This window comes from Telmatherina bonti, assembly GCF_933228915.1.
Source record: "Telmatherina bonti genome assembly, chromosome: 21".
NCBI lineage: Eukaryota > Metazoa > Chordata > Actinopteri > Atheriniformes > Telmatherinidae > Telmatherina > Telmatherina bonti.
Window position 1 is genome coordinate 26,654,369 of NC_136630.1, and position 25,332 is coordinate 26,679,700.

At 39.2% G+C, this 25,332-nt stretch overlaps 1 protein-coding gene across 1 annotated transcript in view; it reads right to left on the minus strand.

Moving 5' to 3' along the window:
- The window catches only part of gas7b (growth arrest-specific 7b), an 85,870-nt gene extending 61,675 nt beyond the window's left edge, over positions 1-24,195 (minus strand). Inside the window, exon 1 of the mRNA XM_079260402.1 lies at positions 23,868-24,195. Within this exon, the coding sequence (XP_079116528.1) occupies positions 23,868-24,047 (180 nt within the window). The 5' untranslated portion in view covers positions 24,048-24,195. The remainder of the gene's footprint in view (positions 1-23,867) is intronic.
- Positions 24,196-25,332: the final 1,137 nt, after the last annotated feature.

Consider the following 25,332-nt stretch of genomic DNA (forward strand, 5'->3'; position numbering starts at 1 on the left):
TCTGGCTCATCTGTTCTCGCTGTCTCCGAATCTGATTATACTTGGTGATTTCAATGTTCATGTGGATAATGACATTAATCCTGCCAGGGACTTTGGGTCCTGCTTACATAGTTTTGGTCTACAACAACATTTAAACTTTTCCACTCACTGTAAAGATAATATTCTGGACTTGGTTTGTTCCTCTGGTGTTATTCCTGTTGATTGTCAAGCTCATCACATTCCCTTCTCCGATCATAAACTGATCTGTTTTAACATAAATGTGTCTCTCAGCAAAACCCACCCGCCCTGCTATATCTCTTACAGGAAAATCAAGGATATCAATCTTGACACTTTCTCATCTGCCATAAACAAAGTCTGGGGACTTTGAGAGACTCTGTCCAGTCTCTCCACTCTCAATGAGCTAGTCTCTCAATGACCTCCCTAACACCTTTGCTCCACTGATGTGGAACACAGATGTGTTTCCTTCTCTTGCTCTGCTCCATGGTACACCCCTACTCTGTGCCAACTAAAAGCTAAAGGGCGCTGACTCAATTGCCTTGCCAAGAAAACTGGACTCACCATTCCCAAGGACATGTACAATAGCCATACTCTTTTCTACAAGGACCGTAGAAAAGCAAATATTTTCTTTATATTAGCATATATTAGCATATTTAGTAATACAAAATAAAAAATAATTTTACAATCACACACATTCTAAAATTGAAATAAAACTTTCAGATAATAAAATGAACTAAAATCACCTTTAAAAAAATCAATAAAAAAATTTAAATTATCCAAAAAATTCTAAAAATGCTTAAATAATAAAACTAAAAACCCTTAATTTGAAAGTGTGCCCTTTTTTTTAAAAAAATTCCTTTAATGTCAAACGTGTAAGGGCCCTGCACCTCATTAAATTTCTTTTTATCAAATTTGAGAGCTTTTACATTCCAATAGCCACAGCTAAAGCTAATCACATTCAAACACATTGGTTAGTTTTGCTTTTTTTTTTTTTCTCTCCCTTTTTTTCCAGTAGCATTAAATTTGTAAATATACGGTATATATTAAATTTGGTATATGGACAAACATACTTCTGTCTGCATGAACACATGAACTTCTAGCCAAGGTGTGGACAAAGATCATTTGATGGTGTGCTAAGTGTGTGGTTCCAATACATTAGCAGTAGATCCTTTGCGCCTGTGGGTTGTTGGATGGGATGTTTGCAGATCGGGCCTGTTTCCCAACGATGCAGTCAAGTTCCATCAATTTGATTGATGGACTGGAGCTGAAAACTGGGTGTAATAAATAATAATGTCTGAGCCAGAAGTTACAGACCTTACAGACTTTTTACAGCCCAAAATCATAATATAAATGTGTTTCTAAATTTTGCTAGTTCTCCAGAGTTATAAAATATACTGGAATCCAATCCTGAAATGTTTTATGAGCTTTGAGGTTAGTCTTGGCATGTGGCAGGCGATTCTACCTTACTTCCAATTGTTTTGCTAAGGTTGACTAAAGGTAACTTTAGGAATATTTCCGAAGCTTAGCTAATGAAAAATCGTAAGTTTAAGTTTAGTGAAATTAGCCTAATAAAACATACTAACCTCATGATATGTTTAAATAACCTGAGCTAAAGCTAAGCTCATAAAATATTTAACTTAACATAGCTAACCTAATGGAACATTTGGCTGACTTTAGCTAAAACTAACCTCATGAAATATTTTGCTTAGTTGAGCTTAAGCTAAGCTTGTGAAACATTTTCCTATGCTTTGCAAAGGCTAACATTGTGACATGTTTTGCTAAGCTGAACTAAAGCTAAGCTCCTAGAACATTTTGCAAATCTTCGCTAAAGCTAACCTAATTGTTTGTTTGGCTGAGTTTAGCTTCTTGTGAAACATTTTACTAAGCTTAGATAAAGCTTACCACATAAAATGTTTGGCTAAGATTTGCCAAAGTAACCTTCATGAAACATTTAGCTAAGCTTAGCTACAGCAAATAAGAAGAAACATTTTGCTAAATGTATATTAAGAAAATTTTCAGGTAAATTTTACATACAAAGGGTGACATTTTCGAGGCACAGCTTTATACATTTGAGTATTTTATGTGAACACAACCTTATGGACAGGTGCCCTAAAGGCTAGAGTGAAAGACCAAAAGTCTACAACACAGATTACAGGAAAAGTTACATGATGAGAGTATAAACTGTAAACCTGCAGATGCAAAGACCTGTGCTGCTAATTGACAACACAACAGAAACATGAACACATTCTTGGCTGCTCTGACCAAACAATGTCTCTTACTACATTTCATTAAAACAATTAAAAAATGAAAATTGCAAAGGAACAAACAAACACTGATTTGTAACATCTCTTACAAAATACCACAAGATGTAGATTGATCTATAATTATATAGATAAGACCTGGATGAATCTTCAAGATTACACTCTTTGTTGTTAGATCACATGGTCATGATCGGTAAAATGACACCAAAGTATTGTTTTTCTCTGAGCTTAGCAGATATGGCTTTTAGAGACAGGCAAGAGACAGATGGGAGTGGGCTGTTACAGCTTGGAAAAATGTGGATAACATGCAAAAAAATTCTTGGACATAAAGACTGTTTAGTTTGTCAGCTTGGATTGTTTTCAGCAGTGCAATAAAAAAAAATAAAAAGCAAAATGCCTCTGTGTGTCTACTAAAACATCCAATAGTCTGAAAAGCTGAAACTAAACCATGTTGGCTTGACTTGAAAATTAGAGACAAAAGTTTATGACAGATTTGAGAGATTTGTCAAACACCAAAAACAATCTGACTTTAGCGAGAGGAGGGGAACACCTTGCGGTGGGAGCGGAGAGCCAGCTTGTGCCGGCATATGTAACATTTAATAATGCACCGCTCCAGATGGTCCACTTTCTAAGTCACAGACTGCCTTCGGCTGCACATTCTACACCAGCCAGAATTGCCACTGGCAGAAGGAGTCATCCCGGCCTGCACTCACTGAGGAGCAACCACAACAATCTCAGCTGTTGTCTATGAGCCGCACACACACACACATGCAACATGCCTCTTCTGTATATGAAGTTTAACTGAACAGGTATTACTCACAACTGCTGTCGTCTGAGAATCTCGAAGAAGACACTTGAGTCTCGGAGGAATATTATTTTAGCAGCTGATTGTTATCTGATTTAATTTTTTTTAAAAAAGGCACATCATCAGATTCTACATGACTAATAAGTGTTTTGTTCTCAAATTGATCATATTCTCCAGGTATTCATCTCCTTTTTCAAATATTTTGCAATCAAATGCACATAAAGTGTCAGACACATGCAATCAGACACAAAGTACCTCCATACTTTTAAATGTAGTCAATTCCTTCTAGAAAATATGGAAATGGATGAGTGCTGGACATGAGTACAGTTTTCCAAATGTAGCTCATAAACTGGTGGGTGATGTCAAGGCAGCCGTCTTTAATCTATGGTCATTGGCGGAAATTTGATTGCAAAGAACTATCAAAATGCATAAAACTATATTTTATCATAGTAACCTTCAGATCCTTCAGATGCAGCCTGTAGCTCTGCAGAAAAAAAAAATGTTTAACTTTACAGGTTTTTAGGCACCTGCTCAGAAACTGAATACCCATAAAGAAAGTCAAAAGTCAGAAGTTTGGACACTTTCCCATTAAATCCAATTTTTCCCAAAAAAACAAACGAAGTATTTGATTATTTTTGAAATCATAGTAAGGGGTTATGAATGAAAAATGTTGCAAACTAGGATAAATATGGATTCTCCTCTGGATTGATGCAGCTCTAAAGCTGAATGGAACTATAGTACAAATGTGGTTAATATTATTTTATATCAGCTCAGACTTCGAATGAATACACAAGATTGTAACTTTGTATCATCTTACATCGCTGTTTTCAGGTTCATACAGGTTTTTACACGTTAGATTTAATACTTTCTAAGACGCTTAGAATACAATTTAATGCCTTTTTTGCATTAAAAAATGAATGATTCCTAGAATAAAATAATTGATTTACGAGACTAGTGACTGATTATTACACTGACCTGGGTGTGTATGTAAAGTGCCATGGATTTGGTTCACTTCAACTGTATTCTATTATATAATCATATCATGTCATATTGTATTGTATCATCATATCATATTATCTTATACTATCGTTGTATTGCATCACTGTATCACATAATATCATCATATCATCGTATCGTATCATCTTATAGTGTCACAGTATTCAATTATTGGATTTGACCATCCTATCATATTGTATCATTGTATCACACATACTCCCTACGAATGGGCATCATATCCATGCGTCCCCTAGTGGAATCCTCCAGTGACAAGTGTTGAATACAAGCAAGTATGTGAACAATTACACTCACAACAAAGCAGGCTGGTTCCACCAGGTTAACAAATTTTTACCAAATATATTCTCTGCTTTTTCACATTTCTTTCAATATTTGTAAAATTCTTTATACAGGTCCCATTTCAAACTCAGAGACTCTGATGTTGTGAGGGGATTTACAATATTAAAAATATTTACAAGACTCAGAAAGAGGCAAACAAAAGCATCCCCCATCTCTCTGGTATTATAAACAGATCCCAGAGTTTTCTTCCCCAAATTGCAGACATTTCCCACACATCCCCAAACACAGGCAGCATTTCTTATTATGGAAAAACAAAATACTTCATGGTCTTTCTGTTTTTAAGTCATGCTGGCTTCCTGCCTGGAAAACCAAGAATAATTTGTTAAATCCCCTCAGAAAATGTCTTTGAATAAATAGCCTGCTTCACAGCAAAGCGGGTAGCTGGGCCTTCACCTGGACTTTAACAGCCAGCTGAGACCTGCAGGAAACATTATGCTTTTTCCTGCTTTGTAGTCATGAAAAGAAGTTCAAACTCAGGGCAGGACCAAACTGCAAGTAAAACAAGCAACACTTTACCCGGTTTACACAAGAATATGAAAACGATTATTACTTTCAGAAATTAGAACGACAAACGAAAAGCGACTGCAGGGTTCAGTGACTACATGTAGAAACGTGAGTAATTATTAAAAATTTTTAAAAAGCCAAAGGAAATGTAAAATAACCCCCAGCTTCGGCATACAGAAAAAGCTCTGAGTAGGCACCTAATGAACATTTTCAACATGAAGCAACCTCTTTAATGATGACAAATCCATCCATCGGCTTTCCAACACAGACACCAATTGTTCTGAAAAGGTGAATCATCTGAGTTTTGCTGTCTCAGATCACATGTTTCTTTTCTGCAATGCTGGACACCCACTCACTGGCTGTGTGGAGGAGCCAGAGCTTGGACATTACTGGACAGGACTATGGAGTGACTCAGTACCTCCTGACTTGTGACAGATTGGTAAGTGATGACAAGGAGGGGTAAAAGAAGAGGGAGGGTTTGTTTTTTTTTTGCTCTTGTGCTAATGTTTGTAAGCTAACCTTTGGTGACCCCAGTGGAAACATCTGGATTTGGGAAGAGGATACTGTATTAGGTCAAGGTCTGTCAGAGCAGCTGTCCAGTTTCCAGCTGGAATTATGTCTGAACGGAAAAGAGGATTCTGAAAATGAGGAAGAGGCGCCAGAACCAGAGGCCACCTATAACATTTTATACGACTCTGAAGAACTGCAGCAGTGCAAATAGTACACTCGGAGTATTTTAGTGGCAATAACTGTATTCAGAGTGAATAAAATATGAATCATTATTAAAATCACATAGATAATGACGTATTTTAAGGTATCAACAATATCTTTTCATTGAACCAGTCAGACAGCAGCAAGATTGTAGGGAGTTACATCTCCCTTTTTCTGTCATGGCGACTGAAATAAGAATAAAACTGTAACATAAAAAAATATTGAAATGAACCTTTACACTTATCGGACACTTTATCAGCACCACCTGTTCAACTGCTTATTAACACAAATATCTAATCAGCCAATCACGTGACAGCAAGCACTTATGTAGACGTGGTGAAGACAACATGCTGAAGTTCAAACTGAGCATCAGAATGAGGAAGGACTGTAGAAATTAATTTTCACACACAGCCATCTCTATGGTTCACAGAGAATGTCCAGTATCCAGCGAGCAGCGGTTGTCTGTGTCTTGTTAATGTCAGAGGTCAGAGGAGAATGGACAGACTGGTTGGGCGTCCTACACACATCCGAGACCATGATGGAGACAAACAACCACCCGCAGTTTGTTTAACGCAATAACGTAGCAACAACGCCATTCAAACACAAAAAGCTTTGTCTGCTTAGCCGTTAGTCTGAAGTACTGGCTAGGTCCAGATGTTGGAGTGAATCTATGAGTGGGTCTTCAATGCAAAGGCTGCATTCACACCTACCAGACCACTAGACTTAGTATGATTAAAGTGGGCGTAATTTCAATCTAAGTCATTGATCAGGGCGTGAAACTCACTATCTCTACATAAATCATTAAAACCAGCTCATGTCATCATTACTGTTAGCAGCAGGACTCCAACGAGACTGTAACACTGACCTCCTGGCCCCGTTTGGAGGGGAGAACTTTCTCACATGTATGTTTGGCTGCGAGACGAGCGCTGAAGGGAAAAATGTGTTTAGCTATGGCTGGAGCGAGTGAAGGAGGAGGAGGGAGAGACTGAAGCAATCCTTGAGGGGAGGACAGAGTCAGACAGGGGGAGAGAGAAGGAGTGAGACGGGGGCTGTGAACCATATCTTTATTTGGGAGACATTATTTTGGTTTGGGCAGATGTGGGAGCCTGAAGCAAAACCACATTCCCAGATGCAGAGATACTTCAGATGCTCATAGAGGACAAGGGATACACATACATATTGAAGCATGCACTAGGTAACCCATAGATACTGTACAGATGCTCACACAGCCAGTATTGTGTGTGTTTTAAAAACAGATAACAAAGCCTGCTCCACTACATCCCACCCTGGTTTTAGTTTGTATGAATCTCACAAATCCTGAAGCATCTGAAATGGTGCATCCACATCAGGTTAGTCCACTAGACTCTGTCTGATTGGGGACTCGGCTCAGTTGTAGGGGGATGTATCCGTGTGGACCGAGGTTGTGTTCCCGCTGCACTTTGTCAAACGAGCCAAACCATTAGAATAATATATCCCCATTCACATTTCTGTACTAGTATTTAGCAAAAGAGAGAACAAGACCCGCGTGAACTGGTTCCTCCACTTGTGAGTTAAACATGGAGATGAAACTATGGCTGTTTTGGGTTTTTATTGTGTCTTATGCAAGTATACTGCAGAAATACACTGCAACAATGGACGCAGTATGAACACCAGACAAGACCCTTAACGTGATCGCTATGTATTTACCCACAATGCAAAGCTACGCCAAATGCAGGAAAGAACTTTTTTTGTTGTCTGCTTCCGGTTTTTGGTCCACTTGATATGGACCGAGACCTGCGTTTGTAGGCGGACCAAGTCCACTTCTTTGATCCAAATCAGAATTCACTTGGTGCATTCATGTTTCACCAAACAAAACGGACTTTCTGAACAAACGAACTCAGATTCAAATCAATTATATTGATGTGAATGTGCCCTAAATCTTCAGGTTGCAGATCTTATCTCTATAGGCTGGGTTACGAACTCTGGATCTGATAAGTCCAGATATCCATCAGCTGATCTCTTTTTCCCCTGAGAGCTGGCCTCGCTCAGCTCTCCTTGGAAACCAGTGCATTTCTACATCTGACCTGTTATTAGCAAGGCTTTATTCCAGCCAGTGTGTTTCATTCTGCAGGTAAATGAGGCCCAAAAGGTGTAACAGTCTGGATTAAACAGATAAAGTCTCCTCCTTAAACAATCATGCCAGTGGTTCAGACTGTGTGCAAACACTGTTGAGAAATATCTGCAAGAGAGACTTGCATTGCAATGACTGATTTGGGTTTTTCCACTTGACCTGGACTTCCCCCCATAGACCTGATGAGAACTACTTCCTATCATAGGAAAAGTTATGAATCAGACATAAATGTGTGAAATAGTAGAAAATTGGGATTTTCATGGTGGATTTAGCATTTTTGAAATTTTTTTGACAACACTTTTGACATGTGGGTACAGAAAAGTGTTAAGAAGATGGAGATTCTTCCTTTTTTTTGTCTTTAAAGCGTAAAAGCAAATTAAACACCTGCTTCAGGTTTGGATTTGATCAGGTAAATTTCTGCTTTAGGCAATTCACAGCAGCTAGATTTGCTACAGCACCAGTTCACAATATCAACTACATCCGAGCTCTGTTCTATTATATGGGGTCATTGGTTGCTGCATGTTAATTCTTCTCAGGGGCGGAGATTTGTCTCCTTATGTCGGTTTATTTTCTCCACATATCATAATCTGGCAAATTTCTGAGAGAATAACAAAGCAGGAAAGGTGCGAGAAAGATGGGTAAAAAAGAGGAGTTGCCCGGCCAAAACAGGATACTTGACAGGTATGGGTACAGCTGACTGTACCCCAATTCACTTATTCAACTGGCCCAATTCATAAGTAAAGTCAATCCAATATTCTTTTATAGTTTATTTATGTTTATTCATCTTGCTTAATACAGTGAATTACCATCAAATCTCAACCAAAAGGTTGAAGCCAGTTCATAATACCATGAATTTCAATTCAGTCCAACCCAAGTCAATCCAAAATATCATATTTATTTTGTTCTAATTTAATTAAGGTTGATTATTGTTTGGGGTATTTTTTATATTGTAAATTTCAATTTAATTCTATTTAATATAAAATAACTCATACTTCATATCCCCTGTGTTCCAGTTTACTCCAATTCAAGTTAATTTAATACGTCATAATAGTTGGTGGCAATTTCTTACATATATAGCTAATATAGCAAATTCCTGCTCATAAATTCCAATTCATTATAAACCAATTCAAACCAGTTTATTACAATGACCTAAATTCCACTTCTGTCCATTTTAAATCAGTCCAATATATTCAAATGAAACTCATTTAAATATTCCAAATAGATCAAATCATTTATCAAATTCAAACTCAATTAATTCTTATCACAAAATAATATTAGTTTAGAACTATTTTTCCAATGAATCTAATTGTGATCTCTCCACATGGATCAAATGAATTCAATAAAATTTAATACAGTGATAAGCATGCAGTTAGAGTGCAGGAGCTGGTGAAAGGTGGTCGAGACCTCCACTCCAACTCGGTCCAGTAAGGGCAGTCGAGCTTCGACCAGTTGGTTGTTTAGAGAAAGGAAACACTAATCCCCCTTATTGTGGTTCTGAAACTTTGGTTATGTACGCTGTGTTCAAACTACTTGTAATAACATCCATTTAAACTAACCATCCTGGAAGACCAGACACTTGATAGTGACTGTTACCAACACACCAAAGCTTCCTTGTGGGCGTTCTTACTAATTAGCCTGCTTCATAATTACCTCAAATCCTGTGTGTTGGCAAGTAAAGAGGACTGCTGTTTGTGGTCTTTGGCTGAACTCAACCAAAACAAGCCAGCTACACATGGGTCACTGAGTGCCTTTATGAAAAATAAAATATTTGTGAAATCTAAGGTCTCACTGTGCTTATACAGATCTCCAGAGAGTCATTCACAAGATTTTGCTTAAACTTTACTTAAAGTGGGAGAAAACTGAAGCCAAAGTTAAAAATAACTGCAATTACGCCCTAAAAATCTATTTTTTAAACGACAACAAAAAATAGCTTCCCTGTACTTCCACAGATCCACAGAAACGAAGGCTTAAAAATAGCTCCCTAAAATTTGTCCAATTATCTTAATAGTTACTTTAGGAAGTCCAAAACTGAATCACTGGCTCACATCCCCAGTGATTTTCAAGCACTCCATCATCTTTTCCTGCTGCTGTGTCATAAGGCATTATTTCTACTCTCCATAACATTTCTTCCTACTATGTAAAAACTGCAACTCCACTTTCTGTCAAAATCTATCTGTCAAAACAAAATTTAAACAACGTAAATCATCTGAGAGACCTGTGGAGTTTTTTTATTTAGTTTTTTTTTATTAATCGAATGATCTCCCTACAATGGAACTAGGTCATTAATAAGTGCTAATAAATGTAATATGTCAAAGTCAATGGAGCTGCAAACAGGGATGCAAGAATCAGCTTTTCCCCATTTTAAAATCCTCATATTCACTTTATTTTTTTACATTTTACATTGGGACAGTGGTGATACAATAGTTTTGGTCAACAAAGAGCAACAACACCATCGGAACGTGATTAGGTTAGTTTACTGTAGTTTAGCTTAGCATAATATTTTGAAAATCAGGAAATAAGTAGCTAGGTTTAAGCCTAAAACTGCTATTAAAGAGCAGACCTTTCATGTTTTGTTTGTGAAAAGCACATGCAAAAGGAGAGGCAGGAATTTATTGATAATAAATAAAAAGGCTAGCCGGGCTAGTAATTTTCTGCAACCAATATGATCGGTAATGCTGCTTTAGTACCATTGCAGGTTTCGATAGCTATCTGATTTTAAACCACACCATCATTTGATAAAATCAACTTCCTGATATTAAAGAAAACAACTCTACACTGACTTTAACTACACTTGCATTTGTGACGATCTGACGAAAGAGAGTTCAAATCAAAAAAGGCATGTGTTCAAGTCTAAGAAACAATAATCAGACTGGTACATGTAGTTGTAATGGACACTGCTGTAAAGAGAAATAATGGTGTGTGAGAGACTTAATTGACAAAATGACAACATATGTTTAGACCATATGTTTAGACCATAAAACCCTTTTCAGCATTTTCTTGATTTTTAATTTTAGTTTTTAAAAAAAAAGTGTAGTTTAATTCTTAATTATGCGTCTACAACAAGTTCCAGCTTTTTAAATACTTTTCATTGTGAGCCAGGGCAGCATCAACCTGTAGCTCTGGTTGATCCTGCTCTGACTACAACTGGCAGCGTTAGGGTTAGGCACATTTTAGGCCGGATCCCCATCCTGACAACTCCTGCATTCATTCAAGGGGCCAACCTTTAGGCCAGTGGACAATCGCCTCAACCTCCTGATAGGGCTGGGTGATGAATCGGATTTTAATCTCAGTTACGATCTGGGTTTTCAACGATCATAAAAATAAAAGGGTGTGATTATTATTTTCTCTGCAGTTTCCTCTCCTGCTGTCTTCAGCTGCTAATCGAGCGTCTCTGGCGTTGCAGCGCTGTGCTGTAAACTCCTCCCACAGCCGCTTTGGCTTCATTCAGACACTGTTGCCAACTTGCCGACTTTCTCGCTAAATCTGGAGACTTTTTTTGTTAAAAGCGACAAATCTAGCAACTTTTACTGGAGTTACTTTTCTGGTGTTTTGGCGACTGACTTGAAGGCACATATTGTTCTGCAGTTACTGTAAGGAAGGAGCAGCGGGAGCCTCTCCCGTCCTAAAGCACTCCCAGGCGGCCAGTCTCAGTCGGCTCCGGCTGCAGGTCAATGTAGAATAACTGCAGTAGGTTGTGGAAGTTCACCTAAACATAGTTTATACCATTGTCAGTGAGAAATGGCTCCATAATTTTCGTCTACAGAGTTCAGCAAGTTAAACACTGTAATATCCCTCCGTTATGGGATGTTACCATAGCAACGCGTTAATCAGCTGGTTCAGATCAGCCGTCTTTTAACAGCTGAACGAGAAAAACGCGCTGCAGCCTGACAGTGGTTGTTTGGCATAAAACGTACATCGAGGCGTAAAATAGTTCCTATATAAGCGGTAAAAGCGGATTAAACAACTCGGAACCGTGGATTAGACGGTTATAATATGACGTTATGAGAGCTTCGCTGTCACATGGACCATTACAGGAAATCATTCCTGCCCACCTCAATAAGACTGTTCAATGCTTCTTCCTTGTATCTATGATAACATCAGGAATGTTACCAATGTTATTTATCTCCTCTCAACCGTCGAGAACACCCTAACGCACGGCATTGTTTAAAAATTCTGGATAATTGTATTAAAGAATCGAGATCTCAATTTCAGTCAAAATAATTGCGATTATAATTTTTGTCATAATCGAGCAGCCCTACCTCCTGAGCCACTGCCACCTCCTCCAAAAGTCTCCTATAACACTAAAAACACTATGTTTTTCACTAGTTGCTTTTTGTAAGAAAAAAGGGAAACTTGAGGAGTCTAATATAGTCAAAAATGCAATGTTGGCAACACTGAGCTGTGCATTACTATTGGAAACAGTGGGAAAGTAGCTAGCATCTCTAAAGCTTAGAAGTACAAATAACTGTTAATGGCCTTTTCTTCTATTTATCAATTCATTTTCTACCGTTTATCCGGGGTCGGGTCGTGGGGGCAGCAGCCTAAACAGGGAAGCACAGACTTCCCTCTCCCCAGCCACATTTGCCAACTCTGCGGGGGGATCCCGAGGCGTTCCCAGGCCAGCTGAGAGATATAATCCCTCCAGCGTGTCCTGGGTCTTCCCCAGGGTCTCCTCCCGCACCTCAACAGGGAGGAGACCCCGGGAATCATCTGGTCATGATTCCAGGAGGAATCATGACCAGATGCTCGAGCCACCTCAACTGGCTCCTCTCAATCTTATTTTTTTAAAACACATACAAAGAAATGTCAGGAATTTATTCACAATAATCAATCTGTAGGTGAGACAGGCTAGTAGTTTCCTGCTACCAGTACTTAGCTAATGTTGCTTTAGTATCAATTTATTGAACTTATAGAAAAACTTTGAACTGATTTCGACTACACTTGCATGTGTGATGATATTTCAGAAAGAAAATTTAAAGCTACGTATTTGTGCCAAAGTCTATGAAAGAAACAGACAGTAAATTAAAAAAAAAAAAAGGTCATCAAAAAACTAAACAAAATTGTAAAGACATTTACAGGTGTGTTATGTTCATCCTTTAAGGGTAAAACCACAATGAAGTGGTGAGCTTAGGACGGCAATTGGTAACAGGTGAAAAGCAGGAAGTATTTCTAAAGTTTAGAAGTACAACTAACTACTAATGGCCTGATTTTTCATCCTGTTTCTGTAACGCACACCACATAAAAGGCTCTACAGGTAAAAGAAAATTTTGACAATCAATAGGCAGGCAAGAGGAGTAATAACACTCTTCCGTTGGTGCAAAACGTATTTACTTGCACACATTACCAGTCATTTTTTAGCAATCTGACTTCATTTCCTGTTGCCAGGTGTTGAGGTATTATTTCTATTCTCCGTGACAGCTGATGTGTGAAAACTTGCAGCTCTATTTTCCTTTGTCAAAACAAATAGCAGATTGTGGTTAACTGAGTGTTTTTAGTGGTTCTGCTTCACAGTTATTCAGCTGATATTTCACAATGAATACGTTCCATGAAGAGAAATGACTGTATTTCAGGATGACATCAGCACAGGAGCCGGGCGGTTAGTTTTCCAGCGTGCAGGGGAAACACCTGGCCGTGCAGCAGTGGGCATTCCTCTGCAGGGATTATACCAGTCTAAATCAACATCCAAACCGCTGCTAAGAACCCCCTCTTTTGGCCCTCTCCTCTGCAGTTTCATAACAGACACAGCTGACTCAAGAATTAAGCAGACGAAGGGGTTCTCCATAATTTACAACTTGTTGCAAATTGCTTACAGTAGTTCCCCTGACTACGCCATAATGAGACAGTACTTCACAGAGAGGGGAAACAACATTGCTAAGATTGGAATTGGGCATTATATCATATTTCAAGTAAGTTCAAATTACTGATCACTTCAAGAGGATGAGAAAAAAACTAAAGTGTAACCAGAACACAGTATCCATGTGAATGCATAGCAGGAGTGGGGGTGAGGGTCTACCTCCTGATGGGCCCGGCATGTCCCAGCTGCAAAGCTTCTGTTACATGTTAACTTGTCCATGTTGATCCTGCAATACTTCTTGGGGAGTTCATGATTTGTTATGGAAATGTCATAAGTAGCCCTAAAGCAATGAGAGCATGAAACTGGCCTCAACGCAGTTGTTAAAGGCTACGGCCCAGTGTGAGTCAACAAGTCAATGAATAAAACTCGTTTTCAGGGGCTCACCCCCTCATTCATACACTGCTGCTGTGACTCATCTCACCGTCTCCGAAGAGAAAGATTCCCATTTACATCTCACCAGCATCGCATTAGTGAGGTTTCTGTTTACCATCACTGCCTCTTTTGAAAAGCCAACAAAGAAAAGTGTTTCTGTTGACTGGTTTTAATCTGATAAACTGGTATATTTAGTGTGGCCACAGACTGGTAGCGTAGGCCAACTCGACATGCAAGAGCTGTTTCACATCAGCCTTTTTGATTCAAATCCTGTCCATTTCTTCATTGGCTAAGGTTACATAATGGGGTTTTTTCTCAATTAATTATTCAAATGAATCATTCTGAATTACAGTATTCTCCTTCAGGTTTACAATTTAAATAATAATTGTAAATGGAGGTTTACATGGTAAATACGTTTATTCGCCTGTAACTAATACCACATGGTAAGAACCATTTTTGCTTTGATTTTGATGATAATTTTGAAGCAGTAGCTCCTTTTTTTTTAGCAGCTGTGGAGGAGAAAGAAGATAAAGTACCGGAGACAGGAGGCAAAATACGCGCAGAAAATGTGCGTCTTTGGGACGGGACAAGATAACAAGCATGCGCAGAACGACTGGAATTAACTTAGAGCATAATTAACTTTTACATGATAAAGGAACTGGGTGTTTCCATTGTTAGTTTTCATCTCTTTAAAGTGGAATTACCTTTTATTCTAAATGAAAGAGGACTTAAAACTCTCATGGCAATGAGGTAGACTCAGTCCATCAACAAAGACAAATCTTAGTCTACTTCAAGCGGAACAAATTCAGGAAGCAGATTACACAACAAAGTGCATTGTGGGTTCAGCAACCACAGCTTTCAAGGGTGTTGGATGAAAAGCAGCTCTAGACAAGAGAAATGTTGAAGAATGTGGAAGAATTTGGTAAAAGTTCTGATAGAAATCTGATCAATCCAAGACCGCCAGGATCAGATGCAGGTCCATATTTAGCTTTTATGTACAAGAAACTAAAGTAGTCTTGCGTTAACCAATAGATGAACTAGTTTTCTTCTTCGTTTTGTGTTCCATATGCATGTAAATGGATACGTTTGTTCAAAGTTACTTCCTTGCATCTTTTATGTTGTTACAGTTGTTAAGTTAGATCATCCATGAGTGGGCAGTGCTGAGTTCACGGTTGGAGCATCTTGGCTCATCTTTTGGGACTCGCGTAATGTTGAGTCCTGGGACTGATGTGAAAGGCTGATTTGGTTGGGCGTGTGCGTCGGTGCGCACTCGGAGCACATTCATAACGTGGTGGATGTGCACAGTGTGGGCACTCAGAGAGCAAATTTTGATGCGTGCACCCAGTCAAATCAGCTTTCCATATACAGTAACTGCAAAAGACATCTTTGGACATATTTTTTATGTCTTTTGGTGTCTTTGTTAAGCCGTGTCTTAAATCATGTACTCTACTAAAACTATGAACCGATATGAACCGAGCCTGATTGTAGCTGGTAATATGCAAGCTGCTGAAAAATGTGCAGTAAGTATAAAGTACCTGGATTATGTACCGTACTCCACCACTGTACTTCATATAGTATATATCAGATTTTGAATAAAAATCAAAATATAAAAACTTTACTTATCCTCTGAGGTGGAAAATATATCCTACAAAATCAAAGGCTTACAATTAATATATAAAGCCAGTCGGAAATAAAAGCATAAATATTCTGTCTAATAATAATATAACATAAAAAAATACAGATCAATAAATAAATACAATAATACTCCCAGGGGTCTCAAACCTTAAAACACTGAATTAAAATAATTCATTTTTTATTTGTCATTATTGTGTTACACCTGATTGACACAAAACATATTTGAAGTTTTCTGTTTAGTTTACTTTATTTGTTCATTTATTCAGGTCTTCTTCTTTTTTTTTTTTTTTTTATTCCATGTTACTCTTTTTCTTCTACACTGTGAGGAAGGTGGTGCCCTCCTGGTTACATATAAGAAGATAATGATACTAATACTATAAAAATAATTCTATTCTTTAGCCATTTGGCAAAGCAACTTAAATATGTAAAGTGATTAGTGAACAATAGTAACTGCATGACTTGTGGGTAGGAGGAAGCTGGAATAACCACGCATGCACAACAACATGCAAACTCCACACAGAAAGGCCACCGTTCAAACCTCCACAGCCGAGGTTTCGAACCAGCAACCTTCTTGCTGTGAGGCCACAGTGCTAACTGCTATGCCTTCATGCAGCCCTTAAAAAGATACATTTAGTTTTAGACAACAGTGGTACATTGCATTTTGTATGAAGAGTTTTTCTAAAGCAGAACGCCATCTGTATACTTTTGCTGTAACTCACATAATACACATTACATAATACCCTTTGGCTAAATTAGTTATATCATAAGAATATTGTGATTTTTTTCCCCTTCAATAATCTAAATGATACACCTACAGGAATCATTGAAATCTCTGGGAATATCTAAAATATTATATTTGATGTGGGAAAATGCAGATTAGTCATTTAATACTTGAAATAGGTGGCATTGGCTCATTTTACTCAGATCAGAAAATGTTCACAGAAAAGTGTTTCGTTTTATTTATCTGTTTATTTATTGACCCATATTTATGCATCTATGAATCTGGAAGTGAATAAACATTCTCATCAGATTGCCCCAAAGTGAATTTAAGATCTACTCATTATAAGTTTTCCTAGTCTTAATGGAGCATCATATAAAAAGTTAACCAGCGACTCCCAGAAAACCATTTATCTGTAACAGCTGAAGCAGTCTTTATGCTTTGTTTGGCTTCAGTCACACAGCCCAGAACCAAGGATCTAATGACTGTATACTGCCAAGAGGCTTTAAGAAACCTGCTTCTATTGACTCAGAGAAAAGTAGCAACCAGATGGCAGTCAGAGAAAGTTAAACTCTGCCAGTCCTCCATTTCAGCGCTATTACCAGAGATATCAGCATTGCAATATAAATATGCTGTTATTTATGGACCTGGAAAAACAACATTCAAGTCTTAGTGTGTTTGTTTTAAAACTCTCAAATTACATCAACCGTTTTTTTGTTGTTTTTTTTTTTGCTTTAAGTCCAAGAAATTTCATCTTTTAAGGACCCGTGTATGAGGACTGGAGATATTGTGCTGTGAGTAAAAGAGAGAGGGGTGGGGGGGTGGATACAAGTTAATAAGGTAATAAAACCCCTGAATCACATAAAGCAGGAGTTAGAAACACAGCAATAAGACATTTCTCCATGGAACGAAGGAGAAACAAAAACAGAGCTGGACTCAGCCTCTAAGAGCTTCATTACTTTTAAAACAGCAGCCTGAAAAACTGATGACTACTCCAAACACCACAGGGAGGCTGACAAATTGCTTTCAAGCTAGCAGGTTGACTGAATGATTGAATTAATGCTGTTCGCCGATGAGAGCTCTCTCGACTGTTTTGGACAATATTCTCGACTGAACTCCACAGGGTGACATCATTGAGTCTGTAACCACAAAAAACAAGTCTTCATTACTGCTTTGACTCACGGTTCCCCTCATTTCCTCTCCAGTAGATGAACAGTGAGCACTAATGAGCCAAACTCTAGCTTGATTCATGGCAACTGTGATGCAGGATGCTCTGGACCTGTTGTTACCATTACCATGGCAACACATTGTGCTGCTGAAGTGCTTCATACACTGTTAATCGCATAAGATGCAGTTTTATACCAGTGTCTGTGTATCAGTGTTTGGAAAGAAACTCCAAATTGACCACGACAAAAATAAAAGTTTTTTTTTATCAAACCAAAACCCAAACAGTTTCTGTTTCAGAGACTAGGCTGATGGATGCATGCATGCATAGACCTCTAGAGAAGTTTTTTGTTTGTATTATGCTGTCCCTAGTCATATAACTAGGTGTGTAATAAGTGCTAGTAAATGTCAGTTGATGGACTGTTACAATTTAGTTTGGTTAGCTTAGCTTAGCATTGCTTAGAATTACCACTGGAAGCAAAATGAAAATTAGCTGAGGCTAATGTTGCTTCAGTACCATTTCCTTGATGTTCCAGAAAAAACTTCGAACTAATTTTGACTCCAACTGCATGTGTGATGATCTGTCAGAAAGAAAGTGAAAGGTTATACCTAACAGTGTGTTCAGACCAAACACATTTTGAGCGTCAAGAGCAGCAGGTTTACATGTGAAGTCTATGTGGAGGCGCAGCAAGGGGGCGCCGAGCTTTCTCGCGTCACATTTTGAGCGCCAAAAATTTAAGAAGTTATTTAAGCTTAACGCGCATCAAAAGCCTGAGATGGAAAATCTGAACTCTGGCCGCTTGACGCGGGGCGTCAACCAATCAGAGTGATCAGCTCGCAGCTCCTGGAGGATTTCTGTGGTGAACCCAGACATGGGGCTGAGACGCCCTACGACAGCGTTCCTCATTGCATGCGGCTCACTTGCAGCTTGTGAAGCAGCCACTGGTTTTCTGATAATGCTATCTAAACAAGTCATAATGATCCTCAACCAACCAAGAGCTGCAGGCTGCTTGCAGAAACTTTGCTGTTCTAACGGCCCTAAACTGATCCTACCAGGGTTGCCAGTTTTGGCTCATTTCAGTTGCACCAAACTCCACCAAAGAGCTGCTCCGTCAATAGCTCCGTATATATACTGAAAAAGAAACCCCCACATTCTGGAGGAATTATTGTATTTTCACCATATACTGTTGCATAAGAATGCCATTACTCCATGCAATATTTAGGATAACCATTCCTTGCTGAAAAGCTGAATGTTACTGATTTGGCAACGTAGCTGGATACGTAGCATTGGATACGACGCTTTGGGGGGGTGTCTTGTTGCATTAACAGTGACTATCACTCCCCTACGACGATGTTCTCTAGCTTTATTTATTAAATAAGACCATGCCGCTCTTTCTATTGCACCGCCATCATTCAAACTGGCCGGAAGGAAAGCTCTGCCTTTCCCCCTCTCTTTTCCACCGCGTTTGCCGCTCGCTCCAGACAAGCGGCAAACGTGGCAGGAATGTCAGGAGCGTTTTGGGCGTCGGACACAAACGTGGTAGTTTAGTGACCAGCGTCGAGCGTTTTGAGCGTTTTTTGACGCTCAAAACGCGTTTGGTCTGAACACACCATAAATCTTTGTGTAAGTCTATGACAGAAACAGAGTAAAAAGAAAAACAAAACTTATCAAAAACAAGATATATTTAGTATGAAAGACCTGTAGACATTTTTTCATGTGTTATGTTGAACCATTCAGAGCAAAACCAAAGGTGCATAGGAGTTAGCTTAGCTTAGCTTAGCTTAGCATGACAATTGGAGACAAGGCAAAAAGTAGCAAGCCTCTCTAAAGTTTAGAAGCACAACTAATAAAGACCTGGCCTTATATCATGATTCTTTAAAACATTCACACCTTCTAAAACAGACAGCGGAGCTTGAGGCATTGTCCTGGTTTTAATGAAATGTAGCCAAGATCTGGATCGCATCTTCCTGCAACAGACGCACACGTTTGTCCAAAATTTGGAACTGCTCTCTGAATGCAAACAGTTTTTGATTCCCATCCATATCTTTTGCTTTTTTACAGTTTGTTAGCATGTGCTAACGTTAAAAAGCTAAATATAAGCGAAACTGCGAGTCCTGCCTAAAATTCTGCGTGTCCCAACCAAAGTCACGTTTCATTGCTTCAATTTCAACATTTGCTTTTAAAGAAGTAAAATTGAATATTTACTTTGAATCTTACGGCAGAATGAAGCATTGCTCTGTAAGAAAGAGCAAAATGAGAGCGTGAATGCTTCATTATGCTAAGAACAATGGAGCTGCTTGTAGAGCAAAGCCACAATGCCAAGGAGGACAACAAAGACAGATCACAGCTCCAATGTCGACTGTGCCAGTCACACCAACCCTGGTCTGCATGATTAATGTGGATAATGTTGGTTTTAGGATTATTTACTACACTGACAGTGACGTTTCTGAGATTGTGGCAAAAAATTAAATAAAATATTCCATACTGAGGGAATGAATGAGTGTTTTATTTCACTTCTGCTTTTACTTTCAGTCATTTCAGTTTGCCACCATACATCCTTAACAACACGTCTCATCAACACATAGGAACATAAAAAAACCACGTTGAGTTTCAATATGCGTCACTCAGCTGGGGGTGGGGGTCTTACAACTCCAAACTTACTGTAATATCTATTCTTTTTTTTTCCGGTCTTGTAAACACAAATAAATTGAAAAAACATTTGGTAGTTATATCTACTGTTGCCATTATTAACTGACTTATATAAAAAAAAAAAATAAAACAGGGAAAAACATTGTTAATGCTGCAAAACTTACAAAGAAAAAACCCCCAAAAAATCAATCAGTGAGTAACTGCAGTTGTATTGCTTTTTCCACTTTCAGACTGTTCAGCTTCAGAGCAGAGAACAGTGCAGGGTGACAGGAAAGGTAGATCGGTGGTTAGATTTTATACCCACAAAACCACAAACATTCAACAGCAGCTGAAAACTTGCCATTGCGTCTGTGAGCTCACATAAAAGTGCAAAAAGTCACACTTTGGATCAGATAAAAAAGTGTTGTCATTTCTCAAAACAACTTAGTTTATCTGGCGTTGCATCAGGGTTTTCTACCTGCCGAGGGTGCAGAGTAAAGCGCAGACCGCTTCTAACTGGTCATTTGTTGTTTTTATGTACATCCTCCATCATCTGCTTTTTTTTATTGCATAGTGGAATCTTGGTGGCCATAACATACACAGATATTTATGTATTCCAAGAACATAAAGCAAACTGCTGGTTCACTCTCACTTTTATGTAAAGAAGCTTAAATATTTAGGGTGTTCCTCAAAAGTCCGGTGAAACATGAAGCATGAGGTGCACAGGCTCGCTCGTGTTTCAGCAGCGGTGGGAACTCAGAGTAAAGTCTATGTTCCTTTGTGTCCAGTTGAGGTAATCTGGATCAGGGATCCCCAATCCTGGTCCTCAAGGACCAGTATCCTGAAGGTCTTCCAAATGTGCACCACAACTGATTAAAATGAATGTGTATTTAGCGGGGATGTGCAGAGCTTGTCTGAGTCTGAGTCAGGTGTCTTCCAGCAGGATCACTTGGAAAACCTGCAGGACATTGGTCCTCGAGGACCAAGGTTGGGGATCCTTGATCAGGACTACTAATGAAGATGCCTCCTGCTGGAGAGGTGCATTTCGAAGGGCACATTCACACCAAGATAGTCCAGGCGACTGGAATGGGCGAAGAAGAACAAAAGTTTCACACCTTTACAACAACTGTTCCATAGAGGCAATATTCCCCAAAATCAATCATGACCAGGACCAAAAACCGATGTCCTCCCCCTTCCTCCAGCTCATTCGCATGTGTAAACAATGGAGCAAGAACAAGCAAAAGTTTTGAGCTTCTGTTTTACTTTGTTGTTTAAATCCAACCCATTTTTTGCCCAGTTTGAGCAGGAGGAGAGACAGCAAGCTAGAAGACCAGAGTTTACATCTTTGGGCCTCACCAGAGTGCACCATGTTATTCCAACCAAGCCGTACTAGACATGGAAGAGGACCAGAGTTTCTTTTAAGGTGACCAAACAGTGCCACCTTGAATGAACCTTTAGATTTAAAATATTCCTGAATCCAAACGGTGATCCGAATCACCACCAAAATTCAATCAGTTCAAATTTCATGAAATCTGTTAATAAAGTTTTGAGATCTTGAACACAAGCAAACAAACAGACAAACAGATAAATGCAGCTAAAAATATAACCTCCTTGACAGAGGTAAAGATGGATGGATGGATGGATGGATGGATGGATGGATGGATGGGGACCTTTTTTCACTGCTGCACCACTAACCATGCAGCAGAGCAGTGGTGTTATTGGAGATTTTGAGTGATAAAATGGGCAGAAAAGGTCCAGGAGGTGAAGCTGTAGCAGATGATGGGGTGAACCATGATGAGACAAAAGAAAGCAGCTGTCTTTTGTCTGGAGATAATTTTGCTTCAACCTTTTCCTGACAAAACTTTTTTTCTGCCTCCTGCCACCCAAAAATGCAGTGTATCTCCACAACTACAAGCACTGTACGTAAAATCTTGATGTCTACAGCAAGCTCGTGAGATAACAGCAGTTTCATTCAAAAAGAAATCCAATTTACTTTCAGTGAAACCAGAAGATAGAAGCCCAGTTCATCTAGGAATGAGTAGAGTCATGTTTGATGAGGAAGCTAAACGTAGAAGTTAAAGAAGATTTAATGCAGGTATTACACAGGTAAATGTCTCAGGAAGCCGATTGGTCAGCACTATCACTATCAATGGTCAGAGTCAGGAGAATCCATGAATAGACCCCAAATTCACCTGAGAACCACCATGAGGAGCCAGAAAGAAGCTGAAAATAGTTTTATGATAGAAAGAGAAAATACTTTTCTATAAAACCCCCTTCATCTCCATGGAAACCATGATTCAATTCAAACTAAGATAAAGTCAGAGGCACCAAATCCTCAGTTTTTAGAGCTGTTAGAAGACACAGTTTCTGATTGTGGCTTCTAGCTGCCAGAGTTTTGACCCACAGTGACGAGACAGACGTCATAATACGTTGAATATCTGCTTTCATATGAAACCTTGTTTGTGTGGTTTTGTTTAAAGTGAAGCCATTAGTCGAGGCTCTAAAGTGGACAGTGCTCTTCTCGTGTTTTACTTAAATTCCATATAACTGCTTGGGATTGTAACTTTGTTTGGGTTAAATGCAGATGCCTGCAATGCTGCATGGTCTGAACATATCTCATGCTGCCTCCTGTACAGAAGATTCTGGTCAAGAAGAGGTTTGGTTGGATGTGGAGCAAACACTTACTTAAATCCTTTAGACATAAAATTGTCACCAGACGTAGCAACATGGGAAAGATAATGCACCACCCCACCTGCAAACATGCTTCCTTCTATGAAACAAATATCAGTACAACCAGAAAATGACATTTTCCACTTGGAGACGACTGATGGGAGTTCTTTAACACGCGTAGGTCGACTTTCACAAAATCCTTCACAACACAAGAGGATGAGACACCACCTAACATTTCCGGTGTCACCACCATGCAGCATTCTTGTGAGCCAACACACAGGTTAGCCAGTATTACTGGTAAAGTCAGATACAGATATACCTGTGAACAAAGAGGTGTGCTATCCCTCAGACTGCAGCTTTAAAACCCAAAGCAAAGTCTGATGAAAGTGTCCTAAAGGAGGAATCTTGCAGCCCCGCCCGTAACCTCCATTCCTGAAGTGAGGATGAGGGCGGTTGTTTTGTCTACATCAGCACACGCCTGGAATGAAGCTGCACCGCTCTGCTGTCACTCTGTCACTAATCATGTTTCCCCATGTGCCCTCTCCCAGTCTGGGTGGGGATGTGGTTAAAAAGAAGGGTGCCAGAGCTGGGAATGCTGGGGCTTCAAGCTCAACGTCAGATGTCTGGGTGGTGTCAGGAACTTCTCCACTATCACCATCGCAACTCCAGTTCAACTCCAGTGGCGTTTCTGGTGTGACCTGAAGCAGCAGGGTTGCTTAACTCCTCAGTGAAATGAGGATGAGTAAATAAGAATGTGTGTGTTTGACGAGGGAGGGGGGCGTAGAGGGGTTTAACCACGAGGAGCACTCACGCGCACAAAGAGGAGACCTGAGGTGGAATGACTGGAATGAGGAAGCGCGCGCGTCCCGCAGACCGCTGGGAAGTTTGGAGTTAATTTGATAAGCACAGCACGGGAAAACTATTTATTCCAGCATCACTCAATGCTTTCTTTCTCCTAAAGTGTGTGTGTCTGTCCAAACCAAAGTATGTGTGTGTGAAGGCAAGAAAGACAGAATACATCTACTGTAAATATTAATGGAACTTAAAGCATGTTTTAATGCATTTATTCATATAGACTTCTTACCTCCAGGACTTGCACATAACTTGATGGGAACCATCCCCTGGCTCCATCCTTCTCTCCCTCCCACCAGCCTCCGGGTAGAGCCTGGACCACCTTTATAATCTCCCCCGCTTCAAAGCCCAGTCCCTGCTGGTGCTGGTCCCCGCTGAACGGGTACAAGCTTTTACAGAACGATCCGGACATCTCCAAGGGGCCAAAAACTTCCCACTCAAAGGTATTGTTGTCGCTGCTTGGTGATGATGACTCGCTCAGAGAAAAAACTTTCTCGCGGAGTGTTGTCTGGAGCTGCAGAAGAAGTCGGTGAAACTGGTGAAAAGTTGGTGAACAGGTTCTTCACCTCCTCCTCCTCCTACTGCTGCTGCTGCTGCTGTCAGGACGCCCCTCACTCACCGTTCTGCTCCTCCTGCCTGGCTGCTCGCCCCGTCACGCACCTTCACGCCACGTGAAGTTGCTGAGGATGAAGGAGAGAAGAACAGGAAACTAAGCTGGTCCCTTCAGCATAAAGCACTAATATTACCACTCAGAAGCCGGAAGTGAAGTGCAAACACTGAAAAAAAAAATGTTTTTCATAGTTGAGGACATTTAAAAACAACAAAACGGGGGATGTTTGAATGGAAAATAAAGAATAAAATTACAGAAGAAATAACTAATGAGATAATTTTGTAATGTTTTTGGTGTAAGGTCTTAAACGAAAGAAAGTAGGGAGGAAGGAAGAACATATTTTATCTGAATTTATCAATAAAAAATGAAAAAATGTGCAAATTTTTTAATATTTTTTATTTAGGCTCATGATTTCACTCTAAAAATCCTTACAGTTTTTCAAATGATTTGATTGTTGTGAAAATCTTTTTGTGTTGAATACTTAAGTTCTCCAAAAAAAGTTGTTTTTTTTTCCTCTGGATTAGTTATTTGGTGTTAGAAAAAAATTCACGCCAGATTTTTAAGTATTCTGCTGTCTTGATTTTGTAGATTATTACAGTGTTTGGTTTCTTAGAATTGTTAGATTCAGTTGGGAAAAAAATCTTGCATGACATTGCAGCTGCGTTTCCCTTAACCCACTGTAACACACTTCCAAATTATATAAACCAATTGGCTTTTTCACATCACACTGTGGCTGACTCGGTAAAGAAATACCAGAAAATATAATATTGTAGGAAGAGAAGAAACAAATGGACATAAATGGAGATAAAAACCAAAATACTGATTAAGGCTGTCTTTTATTGACTAAGAGCTCAGAGTATGGGTAGAAAGCAAGATGGATGCTGAATCAATGCTAGGGGATAAATAACTGACAAAATATGCAAAAGTTCTGCAGTTGTACTTTATATTAGTGGGACTGGACCAAAAAAAAAAATGTAATTCATCACAGGCTCTGTAATTAATTTCAACTAATCACATTTTAATTGCATAACAACATTGGACCTAAAAAGCTACTTTTTATATATTTAAATGGATGTAGTGGATGATA